Source organism: Podarcis liolepis, assembly GCF_965112155.1.
Source record: "Podarcis liolepis genome assembly, chromosome: 4".
NCBI lineage: Eukaryota > Metazoa > Chordata > Lepidosauria > Squamata > Lacertidae > Podarcis > Podarcis liolepis.
The window spans coordinates 100,682,671-100,696,721 of NC_139558.1; the positions used below are offsets into that span (position 1 = coordinate 100,682,671).

Below are 14,051 nucleotides of genomic sequence, written 5' to 3' on the forward strand. Positions count from 1 at the left end.
CAGGGAAAGGATCTCTTTGCAGAAATGGACCTGGATTCCTGTGAGGCAGAGAGGCCTCCGTTGGACACCAGAGAGAGGCCACTGGGTAAGGAGGAAGGTGGTTTTTCCCCATTTGGTCTCATTCTGTTGCTTTTCCAACTCATCTGAGGGTTCTTTTCATCTTGTTTTGGGGGGAGACAGTTGGGAACAAGGGTCCAGAGGAGGGGAGATGCACAACTAACATATGAAATGGGCACAAACGTCCAAATGCTCTCAGAAGGTAAGGCTTTCTCAAAGGCCCATCTGTAGTAAGAGATGCCCTGTTTCACCTGTGAGATAAGCCGGCACTCCTGGCATCCTGTTTACCCTTTTTCTCTTGCAGGTGACAGAATGATGCCGGCAAGACTTCCTGATTTGTCTTTTCATGGGGACAGAAGGGAAGCAGCGGCTGTGGGACCAGATCAGGTCAGGGGAAGCTGCCTTGTGGCGACAGAGGCCGAGGGATGGAGCAGTGTCATGGAATGGTTGGGCACAGAGGAATGGTGGGAGGATGCAGCTGGGGAACCAGGAAGGAAGATGGCTGAGAGCCCAAGAAGTGGAGGTAGCAGAAGGATGGGCGGTCGGAGGGGGAAGAGGGAGAAGCCTGGGAAGAGGAGGTGTCAGAAGCTGAAGGGGTTACAGGGCTTAGTGAGCTGGAAGACTCTGTGGCAGAATGCAGTGCAGAATCAGAGGCAGAAGAGGAAGGAGGCGAGTGGGAGAGGAAGGTCGAGAGGCAGAGGTGAGTCAGGATAAGGAAGATTGTCCCCCTCTCTTTTTGCCAGAAGCCACCCTCCCTGCTTGTCTCTCAGAGCCAGGAGACCCCCTGCAATGCAGGAATCTCTGCTAGATCATGCTAGAGACAGATGGCCATTCAAAATAGGAATGGAATTGGCGTTGCTCCGATGAGAAGGGAGGCATCGCGCTGCCCGTGCCTTGCGGCTGCTCTTGGCCTTCCTTCTTCGCCTTCCATGCCTGACCCACCGCACAGCGCTTCCCCATCACCACCACCGAAGAACCAACAACTCAGGGGCTACCCAGGCTCACGGAAAAAGGAGATAGAAGCCTTGGAGGAAGGGGAAACATGGCGGTTGAGGTCAAGGTGCTGGCCGCCCCTCTGCCACCCCCATCGCTGCATCATCACATGTAGTATTTTTTATTTATTTATTTATACTTAGTGTCCCCGGATTCATTGAAAAAAAATTGGTAACCTTATACAAGATTGATCAATGAATGCTAAAATTGGTTTCTAAGGGGTGGACAAATGTGAACAAATAGTGGCCTGGATTCACCTAACCAGCCCCATCGGCCGCAAAATGGGGCCTGCCCCCCATTGCTCCCCCCTCCATGCCCCCATGAACCCCTTGAATTTGGCTCTAGGGCATTGGGAGGGAACTCCCCAGAACAGCTCAGGAGGAGAGGAGAAAGTGGATCCTTCCATCAGGCAAACTGGAATGCTTGCGTAGGCAGAATGACTTGGAAAACACAATGTGGAGAACCACGTATTTGCACAGAGACAAATACCCATAATTAAAACGCAGAATAAAATAAGCATCCATATTTGAAATGTGCAGCAAAGCAACCCTATTGAAACAACACTGCAATTAACAGGAATGAAACAACAGAGCATTGTGTAGTAGATCAAAATTCTGCTGTCTCAGAGGAGGACATTTCCCTTTTTCTTTTAGGGTCCAGTGTGCTTTGAAGATGTCGCTGTTCGTTTCACGGACGAGGAGTGGGCGTTGCTGGATCCTGACCAGAGAGCTCTGCATAAGGACGTCATGGAGGAGAATCGTGGGATCGTGGCCTCTCTTGGTAAGGCTCCCTGTGGGATCGTCATATCAGCCTGGGACTTCAAAAAATACCTCTGTGTGACCAACCTCATCTATTTTCACAGAGCTCAACAGCGCCCCCTATAACACCTGGGAACCTAACACCCCCACAATAAAGAGTAAATTACAGTTTTTTCTTTGAACAATCTTTCTCAAATTATTCCTTTTTCTACCAGGATTGGGCTGGTCTGAACTTCTGAGTCCATCTTAAATGTCAGCTTCAGAATTAAAAAATTCCTTCCAGTAGCACCTTAAAGACCAACTAAGTTAGTTCTTGGTATGAGCTTTCGTGTGCATGCACACTTCTTCAGATACACATGCACACGAAAGCTCATACCAAGAACTAACTTAGTTGGTCTTTAAGGTGCTACTGGAAGGAATTTTTTTATTTTGACTATGGCAGACCAACATGGCTACCTATCTGTAACTGGAGCTTCAGAATTGTTAGGAAAGATAAGTAGCTTCAGGTGTTTTTTTTTGCTCCTGTCAGTCTTGGGTTGACCAAAGAGACGACTGACATTGGAGATGGAGGGGATGCCATGACTGGGCCAAACAAAATTCATCCCAGAGAAACACTGGGCTTATGGAATCTCAGGTAGTAGTAGCAGTGATGAGGATGATGATGATAGTAATAGTAATACAGTGGTACCTCGGTTTACAAACTTAACAACAACAATAACGAGTAATACAGTGGTACCTAGGTTTACAAACATAATCTTTTCTGGAACAGGACTGTTCTTAAATTGAGGTACTACTGTAGTAATAATAATAATTATTATTTCTATCCTGCCCATCTGGCTGGGTTGCCCCAGCCACTCTGAGCGGCTTCCAACACATATATAATCACGAAACATAAATAATAATAATCTGAACCCATATAAAAAGAACATTAACTTTAAAATTAACAACTTATACTAGAGGCCAAACTTGTATAAATCTTTTGTGAATCGTGTATTTCTGAGGTTTGATGTCTCATAACACCACTTTTGTGTGGAGTAATACCATAAAATTATAGAGCAATGGAAAGACAATTTAATGAAGAATGTAATGCAATGACTTTTATGAAGGAGTATTTATTAGAACAGCAGTCATAAAGAAAAAACGTGAAACCTTTGGTAACCATTGGTAACCTTTCGCTTTCATTACGGCCTTACAACGCCTTCCCATGAAGTGAACCAAGTTTTTAGTTCTGCAGCTGTAAGAATGTGAAACCAAGAATGAATTATTGTCTCTGTTAATTGGGCTTTATTGCTGGGTTGCTGGGTTGTTTCTTTAGTCGGCTCTATAGATTTCTGATTGGGTTAATGTTTGTGCTACTCCCAGGCCATTCCGGCAGTGAAATAAGATTATCTTGAAAGCACCTTTTGCACACAGCAGCAACATGACATGGAGCTGAATCTTGTTGAAATAGAAAGCAAACAAACAAACAATCAAATATAAATGCTTCAGTATCTGGGTAAAGATCACCTGTGGAACGCTTCAGTTTGGGCTCAAGTATTTAATTGATGCGTTTTGTTGATGTTTAGTCGTTTAGTTGTGTCCGACTCTTCGTGACCCCATGGACCAGAGCACACCAGGCACTCTTCCACTGCCTCCCGTAGTTTGGTCAGACTCATGTTTGTAGCTTCGAGAATACCGTCCAACCATCTCGTCCTCTGTCGTCCCCTTCTCGTTGTGCCCTCCACCTTTCCCAACATCAGGGTCTTTTCCAGGGAGTCTCCTCTTCTCATTAGGTGGCCAAAGTATTGGAGCCTCAGCTTCACGATCTGTCCTTCCAGTGAGCACTCAGGGCTGATTTCCTTAAGAATGGAGAGGTTTGATCTTCTTGCAGTCCATGGGACTCTCAAAAGTCTCCTCCAGCACCATAATTCAAAAGCATCAATTCTTCGGCGATCAGCCTTCTTTATGGTGATGCGTTTTACATTCCCATTAATGACGCATATTCTGCCCACACCTTTTGCTGCCATGCAACCCCAGATCATCACACTATCTGCGTGTTTCACGGTTGGTGTAATGCAAGAAGGATGTAAATCTCTGATTCTTCTCGCGTATTTCATGCCATCACTACCATGCAAGGAGATTTGGGTCTCAATGCTCCAAATAACATTGTCCCATTGTTCCGCTGTCCAGTTAACATGGGTTTAATCTTTTCAAGCTTTGCTTGAGAGATAACAATGGCTTTTTTCTTAAAATTCTAACATTTAGACCAGTCCTAGCACTCAACTTCACAGTACATTGCTCCATGTCAACCTGTATATACCCAGATGATTTTCTTCTGTCATGTAGGGACAGTCTCTCCATTCTTCGATCATCACTTGCCTTTGTGCACCTTTTCCTGCCTTTACCAGTCTGATTTTATAATGATTGAGTCTCCTTATACCTCTTCAAAAATATAGAAATGCCAGCTTTGGTTAAGTTTTCCCCAATCTTTCTTCTAATTTCTTCATAAAGGTAGCCTCGTTCACTTAATACTACAATTTTACATCGCTTTCTGGGTGACCAGTCAACTTTTTGTGCCATTTCTATAATTTTATAATGTTTTACAACCTAAGCAAATTGTGCTTCCTTTCTCTGGTTACTTGGCTATAACATTTGATAGAATATGGATAATTAAATGAACTTTGTTGAATTGCATTTTTGATTAAATTATCTTCCCATTGATATATGATTTTATGATATCACTCCAAAAGAAGTGGTGTTATGAGCTTCCATAATTTTGACCACTACTGTATATCAAACAAAGCAACATTCAACAACACATCAGAATCTCATAATTAATATATTGGTTAATGACAAACAACTGGTAATGAACACACACCCTTCAGTTCTTCTCCATTTGTTCCTGAGGCTCTAATCTCTTTTTGTCTCCATTGCAGATTGTGATGAAACGGAAATAGAGAACAAAGGTGACAACGAAAAAATCCCCAGAGAGGACATGCCACGTAAAAATTTGGAGTGTGGAGAAAGATGTAGTCAGAGCTCCCATTCCACTTCCCATCAACAAACTCTCATTGGAAAGAAACTCTATCAGTGCGTGGAATGTGGAAAAAGCTTCAGTCACAACTCCAAACTCACTACCCATCGAAGAATTCATACAGGGGAGAAACCCTATCAGTGTGTGGAGTGTGGAAAGAGCTTCAGTCAGAATTCCCATCTCACTTCCCATCGAAGAATTCATACAGGGGAGAAACCCTATCAGTGTGTGGAATGTGGAAAGAGCTTCAGAATTAGCCACGATCTCACTTCCCATAAGAGAGTTCATACAGGAGAGAATCCCTATCAGTGCGTAATATGTGGAAAGAGCTTGAAGAATAACTCCAATCTCACTTCCCATCAGAGAATTCATACAGGGGAGAAACCCTATCAGTGTGTAGAATGCGGAAAGAGCTTCAGTCAAAAGTCCGATCTCACTTCCCATAAGCGAATTCATACAGGGGAAAAACCCTATCAGTGTGTGGAATGTGGAAAGAGCTTCAGTCAGAGCACCCATCTCACTTCCCATCAAAGAATTCATACAGGGGAGAAACCCTATCAGTGTGTGGAATGTGGAAAGAGCTTCACTGATAGCTCCGATCTAACTTCCCATAAGCGAATTCATACAGGGGAGAAACCCTATCAGTGTGTGAAATGTGGAAAGAGCTTCAGGAAGAGCTCCTCTCTCACTTCCCATCAAAGAATTCATACAGGAGCGAAACCCTATCAGTGTGTGGAATGTGCAAAGTGCTTCAGTCACAGCCACAGTCTCACTTCACATCAAAGAATTCATACAGGGGATAAACCATATCAGTGTGTGGAATGTGGAAAGAGCTTCAGTCACAGTCAGAATCTCACTTCACATCAAAGAATTCATACAGGGGAGAAACCCTATCAGTGTGAGGAATGTGGAAAGAGCTTCAGTCAGAGCTCCGATCTCACTTCCCATAAGCGAATTCATACAGGGGAGAAACCCTATCAGTGTGTGGAATGTGGAAAGAGCTTCAGTCGCAACCACAGTCTCACTTCCCATCAAAGAATTCATACAGGGGAGAAACCCTATCAGTGTGAGGAATGTGGAAAGAGCTTCACTCATAGCTCCTCTCTCACTTCCCATCAAAGAATTCATACAGGGGAGAAACCCTATCAGTGTGTGGAATGTGGAAAGAGCTTCAGGAAGAGTTCCGATCTCACTTCCCATCAAAGAATTCATACAGGGGCGAAACCCTATCAGTGTGTGGAATGTGGAAATCGCTTCAGTAACAGCCACAGTCTCACTTCACATCAAAGAATTCATACTGGGGAAAAACCATATCAGTGTGTGGAATGTGGAAAGAGCTTCAGTCACAGTCAGAATCTCACTTCCCATCAAAGAATCCATACAAAGGTTGGAAAAACTATTATACAGATTTAGGAGCCAGGCAAATCCACACTTTTTAACCAGTCCTTTGGCTGATTGACATTTTATGCCCATTTAAAATGTGGTGTTTTGTGTTTTTATTTTGTTTTTTTATGTTTTAACCATCCTGAGACCTGTGGGTGTAGGGAATTGCTGCCAACTTTCTGCACCGCCTAGAGTACCCACAGAATTGTGGCTTCTACTGGCAACACACATAGGAGAACAAATGAAAGACGAACACAATGAACAGGCAAAAACCTGGAAAGGGCCATACCAAATGGACATCTGGAGTGAAGAGGTCACTTTTCCCACTGCTGAACAATGCCACAGGTAAAGGAGATGGAATGCTAGAAGCGTTCCTGGGGCAAGGGGAGCTGCTGGGAAATTGAACTACGGGCTCAAAATATTACTTTTTTAAAAAGTTGCTGCCATTATACGCATTACAGGCAGAAAGCGGTAAAAATGGGCTGAGCTGGGTGTTTGACAGTGGGGCCAGTCACCACCTCATGCCATCACCATCTAGTGTTTTTTTGTGGAACTGCAAGGTTGTGAAAACTGGAAGTGTAAATCTTGCAGATGGTTCCAAGTGCCAACTAACTAGGTCTGGCTCTGTTTATTGTTCTTTTTTATAGGCGGAGATTGAGGCCTATGTCGTTCCAGAGCTGCAGTGCTGTTTGCTTTCTGTTTCCTCTCTTGTCCATGATGGGTTCAAAGTGTGTTTTGAAAATAATGTTTATTCCATTTCCAGAGGTGGGCAACAACTGGTCAGTGTTGAATACAAAGACAGGCTGTTTGTGCTAGAAATGCCTATTGCAGGTAAAGGTCCCCCTGAGGATGCACAAGCACAGTGTGGTAACGTTCCCATCCATGATGGTGGACATCATAGTGTTTGGCACCAGAGAATGTCAAATGTCAACTGGGGGTACGTGAAGAAGGTCCCAGGGTGCACTGAGGGGTACAAGATGAAGGCATGTGACAAATATCTGGAATGAAGGGTGCCTTCAAGAAAGCCAAGGTTCAGACGTGCTCTTATCCTAGGTCTGACAAGGTAACCACAAAACCTTTTGAGCTAGTCCGTGCAGACCTTTGCGGCCCTATGTCAGTTGCCAGTCTGGGTGGGGCCAAATTTGTGCTATCTCTGGTGGATGATTATTCCAGAAATGGGTGGCTTTTCTCTCTGAAGCACAAGGGAGAGGCCGCTGCTTTGGTGAAAGACTGGATAATGGCAGTATAACTACAGTTCTCACTGCGGGTCAAGAGCTTTCAATCAGATCGCGGTGGAGAGTTCACCAGGTCTGCGTTGCAGAACTTCTTCTGCCAAAAAGGCATACGCCACAGGTTGACTGTAGCAGATTCTCCTCAGGAGAATGGAGTTGCAGAATGCAGGTAGAGAACGCTGCAGGAGGCAACCGAAGCCATGCTCTTTGACACAGGGTTGCCCTAGCAGTTTTGGGTGGAAGCGTGGAAATCTGCGTCCTTCACTCTGAACCTTTCTTACAGTTCTGTAGCAGGGGACACGCCCTATTTTCTGCTGCATGGCAAGAAGCCCAAGGTGCATTTCTTCTTCTTTTTTCCCCTACAATCCCTAACAATAATGCTTCAGGCTTTTTTTACAAAGTTAATTGGAACATTTTCTTCAACTCATTGTATATCATTTCCCAGAATTTTTTAATTTTATTACAATCCCACCACATATGGTAAAAAGTCCCTTCTTTTTCCTTACATTTCCAACATATATTTGAGCCGGTTTTATACATTCTTCCTATCTGCACTGGTGATATATACTATGTATACATCATTTTCATGTAATTTTTTTTCAGCAAAGAGCAGTCTTTAAATTTTAAATCAGTTTTCCACAATCTTTCCCAATCTTCCAACATTATATTATGACCTATAGCTTGTGCCCATTTAATCATGACTGATTTCACCTCTTCATCTTTTGTTTCCCATTTTAGCAGAATACTATATGCACCTTTCAGCAACTTCCCTTTCCCTTCTATGACTTCCTTTTGAAATCTAGATGTCGTGTAGCTAAATCCTTTCTTATTGTCTTCTTTGTATATTTCATGTAGTTGCCGATAGCATAACCAACTCTGAAAGTGATCTTTTATTTCCTTGTAATCTCTTCGTTTCCATTTTCCTTCTTGATCCTTTTAATAAGTCAGCATACGTAAGCCACTTTCCTTTCTTTTCAAGTGGTTTGAGCAGTAAAGCTTCATGTGGTGAAAGCCACCAAGGGGTCTTCTGTTCTAACAAATCTTTATACAGTGGTACCTTGGGTTACATAAGCTTCAGGTTATATACGCTTCAGGTTACACAGTCCGCTAACCCAGAAATAGTGCATCAGGTTAAGAACTTTGCTTCAGGATAAGAACAGAAATCGGGCTCCAGGGACGCAGCAGCAGCAAGAGGCCCCATTAGCTAAAGTGGTGCTTCAGGTTAATAACAGTTTCAGGTTAAGAACGGACCTTCGGAAAGAATTAAGTGCTTAACCTGGGGTACCACTGTATCTCTCCCATATGCTCATTAGTGATTTCCTAATTATATGGTTATAAAAACTTTTATGTACCTTCCCTTTCCCATGCCATAAATATGCGTGCCAGCCAAATTTATTGTCATGTCCTTCTAATTCTAATGCTTCTTGCTTTTCCAACTTCACCCAGTCCCTAATCCATACCAAGCATGCAGCTTCATAATATAATGAAAGGTCTGGGAGGGCAAAACCACCTGTCTTTTATGTCTGTAAGTATCTTGTGTTTTATCCTTGGACTTTAGCCCCTCCCCCCAATAAACTTGGAAATTTCTTTCTGCCATTTTTTGAAACATTCATCTTTCACAATTACTGGGACTGATTGAAAGAGGAATAGCATTTTTGGCAGAACATTCATTTTAACCACTTAAATTGATCTAATCTAAATACTGGACTACGCCATAGCTGTCAAGTGTCCCTTATTTGAAGGGACAGTCCCTTATTCCAGCGCCATGTCCCGCTGCTGTCCCTTATTGATGGATGTCCCTTAAATGATGTCCCTTAAATTTCAAAGGAAGCAGCTCCTCTCCCTCCCTCCCTGCTGGCCAGGGAGGAGGGAGGCTCCAACTGTGTTGCTTGGCTGTGTTGCTCACCCAATAAGGAGTCTAAGAATGACTGGGGGGTGGAGCTTGCATGCCTTGTGTGTGGCTAGTTAATGCAAGCTGAGGGGTTTTTTGAATGCTGGACGCCATTTTGTTGCACGTGCTGCTGCAAACTTTACAGTGCAAAGCCAGGCCGGGGAGCCATCTTAGGTTGAGGCTGCATAGGCCTTGTGGTGCATGTGATTCAGATTCTATTCAGTTGAACCTCTGGTTACAAAGTTGGCTGGACAGTGTTCTCGAAGCTACCCAGCATGAGTTTGACCAGACTGCAGGAGGACAGGAAGACTGGAGTGCCTGGAACAGGTGAGGCTGCAGTTATTATTTTGGCTGCTGGTCCCTTATTTTCAAATCTGTAAGTTGACAGCTATGGACTATGCAATAGCCTGATTTATTTGAAAGCTTAAAATGCATGAGAATCCTCCATTGGGGTGTAGGCAATAAGACACTATACATTGAGCATAAAGGCAATTATACACAAAAATTGGGTCCCCCCCTTTGTGGAGATAACATACTGTCAGACATATGTTAGCATTCCTACATAATATCACACAATACACCACATACTAATTAAATATTAATTGCCTATCTTGAGGCAATTGTGATCTTTTACATACAGTGGTGCCTCGCAAGACGAAAAGAATCCGTTCTGTGATTCTCTTCGTCTAGCGGTTTTTTTCATCTTGCGAAGCAAGCCCATTGAAGGATTAGTGCTATTAGCGGCTTTTAGAGGCTTTTAGCGGTTTATCTGCTGATCGGATCAGCTGATAAGCGGCTCAGCGCTATTAGCGGCTTTTAGCTGCTTTTAGCGGCTTATCTGCTGGTCGGATCAGCTGATAAGCGGCTTAGCAGCTTAGAAAAAGGGGGGAAGGGGGGGAAACCAGCAGGAACTCGCAAGACATTGTCGTCTTGCGAAGCAAGCCCATAGGAGATTCGTTTTGCGAAGCACCTCCAAAACGGAAAACTCTTTCGTCTAGCGAGTTTTCTGTCTTGCGAGGCATTCGTCTTGCGGGGCACCACTGTATCTTTTCAATCCTGGGGCACAGAGTCTTGAGGTTTAAAAGGTGAGAGAATGTGCTTGCAATTCAACTCTCCCCCCCTTTGTCAGCCCCCCCCCCGTCAATCTATAGCCTTTGGAAAGAGATAGCTGCGGCCACTCTGGTGTCTTTTGTTGTTGCTGCTGCAGGTAATGAATAGTCTTGTGGTGACAAGGTCTGCGTTGACATCTGTAGAAGGGATATCCTGTAAGCGGGGGGGGGGGGGGCAGGACTTTTGGGACTTAAAGACACAGTTATAAAGGGAAGAGGTAAAAGCCCAAAAGGGGAGAATCTCCTTGAGTTTTCTTGAGAAGCTGCAGGCATTTTATTCATTTCACTATGATTATCTTAGAGAGTTAATCATTTTATTCATTTCAATATTGGGATCACATTTCCATATAACAGTATTTACTACTGTTATTATATGCTAAAAATACAAAAAAAGTTAAAATATAAAAAGAAAACAAAAGTAAGAAATGTAGTAGATAGGTAGCCGTGTTGGTCTGCCATAGTCAAAATAAATTTTTTTTTTCTTCCAGTAGCACCTTAAAGACCAACTAAGTTAGTTCTTGGTATGAGCTTTCGTGTGAAGAAGTGTGCATGCACACGAAAGCTCATACCAAGAACTAACTTAGTTGGTCTTTAAGGTGCTACTGGAAGAAAAAAAAGTAAGAAAGATAGATTACCAGTTAAACATTTTTTCCAGATAAAAAATAATGAGGGAACGTTATTTCACAAATAAAGTAAAATAAAATAAAATAAAATAAATGCTATTTATTTTAAAGAAAACCAAAGCTTTCCTATTTGATATTCTAACAATAAGCATACCGAATGAAAATAAAAGAGTGTTTCTTTACACAACAACAGCGGCTAGGATGCTAATAGCAAAATACTGGAAAATGAGTTAATATCAACAAAAGATGAGTGGCAATTAAAGTTGTGCTAGTACCTTGAACTAGCCACAATGCCAGAACTTCCAAGAGACTGAGATCTACTCCCAGTAATAAAATCCTGCCAGTGTTCTACCCATTGTCTTTGCCCAGAGTTCTTGAGCTTTTCTCAGGGAGCAGTGACCAGAGTGGTGGATCCACCAGTAGATCATTTAACAAATTAAAATTACATAAACAATTGTGCTATAAAAGTACATACCATATATGAAGTATCAAGATAATGGAACTTTTAACACAGTGGTTTCTTCCATGAACAACAAGTCTTACAATGTATATAGACAGGCGCAGCATTGATTTTAGCTACAGGTGACAGAAATCTGCAGCTGTAAGGTTTTCTTCTTTAAGTGACCCCTTTAAAACAACAAATGCAAAACAAACTTTATCCATACACAGGTTTGTTAATTTGTTAAAATATGTTGAATTACGACATTGTATTCATTTATATTACTTAGAATATGTACAATGGATGGAGCCCATGAGAGCGAAACAAGGCATTATTCCGGAAATCCTTGTCAAGACTGTGGAACTGTAATAGGCTCCAGTTTGGACTTTATGAACGTATGTGGAACAGAAACTAGCAGACATTTGGTCTTTATGAATGAGCTGATTTATTGGGGACTTCCGTCTATATTATTGCACTTTATGTGTTGTTTATGTGCAAGATAAACCTTTGATATTGTGATAAGAATGTATAGAAGAGTATTATTTATGTGAATCCACAGCCGGTTAAGTCTTGTGTGTTTGTACATTCCAGGAACAGCATTCCTGACCCAGATTTTCACAGGAAGTCCCTCAGATGATTCCCCTTTCAAATAGGAAACGTGAACCTAGGCCAGTAGGGTCCTCCTCTCTGTCAGACAGAGAACCCCTTCCTCAAAGCCCCTCCCTCCCCACTTCCCCATGGGGGTCCCCCACACCACCCATCACTCACCAGGATGGCTTTGGCTGTCTCTTGCTTGGAGCACTTCAGAGTTCGGAGCCCCCTGAGCTGAGCTGCCTGGCAGTTCTGAATCACCTCTGGCAGGTACAGCTGATCTTCCTCCAGCAGCTGAAAGGCAAAAGTCAGGCTGTCAGTTCCTCATGAAGGGAGGGCTTCTCCACATCCGAGAGTGCAGAGTGGGGGGCAAGGAGGGCAGGTCTGAGTCCCTGCTCTGGTTCTCTCCAATACTCCCTCCTGGGGGAGGGATGTGCAACCGCACATCTGCAAAGAGAAGGACATGGGGACAGGTGAGTCCGTCCCTGAGCACCTGGCAAGGATATTACAAGAGTTTTCTCTTGATTCCAAGTTCCTACTGCAGGGGAGGAGAGACATTCCAAGCCTTGGGGGCCAATCCTGGCCTCCTATAACCATAATGTGGCTGCTCAGGCCAGGGGTAGGCAAACTAAGGCCTGGGGGCCAGATCCGGACCAATCGCCTTCTCAATCCGGCTCGCGGACAATTCGGGAATCAGTGTGTATTTACATGAGTAGATTGTGTCCTTTTATTTAAAATGCCTCTCTGGGTTATTTGTGGGGCATAGGAATTCGTTCATCCCCCCCCCAAAAAAAAATATAGTCTGGCTCCCTACATGGTCTGAGGGATGGTGGACCGGCCCACGGCTGAAAAAGGTTGCTGACCCCTGCCCCAGGCTAAGAAGGTGGCCAATATCTGGTTCCATTCCACCCTTTAAAAATTTAAATATCAAAACAGATCCCAGCTTTCAGAGCATGTAAACCGCATGAGTGGAAATGCCACTGCTCCATGCACAAAAATAGGACTATACTTCCTTCTCCCACCTTTAAAGTAAACCTTTACGTAATGAAACCGAATTGATCCAAGTCTGCCTTCCTCCACCAACCTCAACTTTGCTCTTCAAGCCAAAAGACAACACTTCCCCGTCCCCAGGCGAAACCCCCTGGCCTTCCATTGGTAGAGCCGCCACCACCATGCCTGTGGCATTTACCTCACGGGGACTGACTGAGCGGGCGGCAAAATGCTTTCAGCCTTGGACACTTGGCGGTTTCTGAAATGGCCGTGCAGGACATAGTTTGAGGACCCCTGGTCTACACTGACTGGGACATTCTGCATGCCAAGCAGATGCTCTAGGGCTCCCCATATTTCACTAGCCTTTCAACGTTATTCTATTAGCCACCGTGGAGATTCCACCTGCCTCTTTTGAAAGGAGAAAAATCACCTGATCAATTTAATATAATAATAATAATAATAATAATAATAATAATAATAATAATAATAATAATAATAATAATAATAATAATATATTTATACCCCGCCCATCTGGCTGGGTTTCCCCTGCCACTCTAGGCAGCTTCCAAGAAAATATCAAAATACAATAGTCCATCCAATATTAAAAGCTTCCCAAAACATAATAACAGCAACCATCCATTTTCAGCTCTAGGGCTCCCCATATTTCACTAGTCTTTCAAGGTTATGCTATTAGCAACCATATAAATTCCACCTGCCTCTTTCGAAAGGAGAACACTCACCTTATCAATAATAATAATAATAATAATAATAATAATATTTATACCCCGCCCATCTGGCTGGGTTCCCTAGCCACTCTGGGCTACTTCCAACAAAATATTAAAATTCAATACTCCATCAAATATTAAAAGCTTCCCTAAACATAAAAATAACAACAATCCATTTTCAGTCCATTGAATTAGCAATTAAGCATATCTGGAAAGGGAAATGGCATACTTTTGTATATTAGCATAA

The 14,051-nt window shown here is 43.2% G+C and overlaps 4 protein-coding genes and 1 long non-coding RNA gene across 6 annotated transcripts in view; 3 read left to right on the forward strand and 2 right to left on the reverse strand.

The window, feature by feature from the left end:
* The window catches only part of LOC310705124 (uncharacterized protein), a 56,636-nt gene extending 44,580 nt beyond the window's left edge, over positions 1-12,056 (forward strand). The window contains exons 8-9 of the mRNA XM_083499596.1: positions 10,561-10,863; positions 11,063-12,056. The gene's annotated coding sequence lies outside the window, so the exon portion shown is untranslated. The remainder of the gene's footprint in view (positions 1-10,560; positions 10,864-11,062) is intronic.
* LOC310705360 (uncharacterized protein) overlaps positions 1-14,051 on the reverse strand; it is a 75,812-nt gene that overhangs the window by 30,411 nt on the left and 31,350 nt on the right. The window lies entirely within an intron of this gene.
* Positions 1-14,051, forward strand: part of LOC310705081 (uncharacterized protein) — a 68,181-nt gene that overhangs the window by 27,240 nt on the left and 26,890 nt on the right. Inside the window, exon 3 of the mRNA XM_083499455.1 lies at positions 4-85. Within this exon, the coding sequence (XP_083355581.1) occupies positions 4-85 (82 nt within the window). The remainder of the gene's footprint in view (positions 1-3; positions 86-14,051) is intronic.
* The window catches only part of LOC310705097 (uncharacterized protein), a 53,033-nt gene continuing 39,492 nt past the window's right edge, over positions 511-14,051 (forward strand). The window contains exon 1 of the mRNA XM_083499518.1: positions 511-779. The gene's annotated coding sequence lies outside the window, so the exon portion shown is untranslated. The remainder of the gene's footprint in view (positions 780-14,051) is intronic.
* LOC310705440 lies at positions 11,559-13,260 on the reverse strand. Its single transcript, XR_014525284.1, has 3 exons — positions 13,174-13,260; positions 12,267-12,383; positions 11,559-11,686 (listed from the first exon to the last, which is right to left on the reverse strand). It is a non-coding gene; the product is annotated as an uncharacterized lncRNA (long non-coding RNA).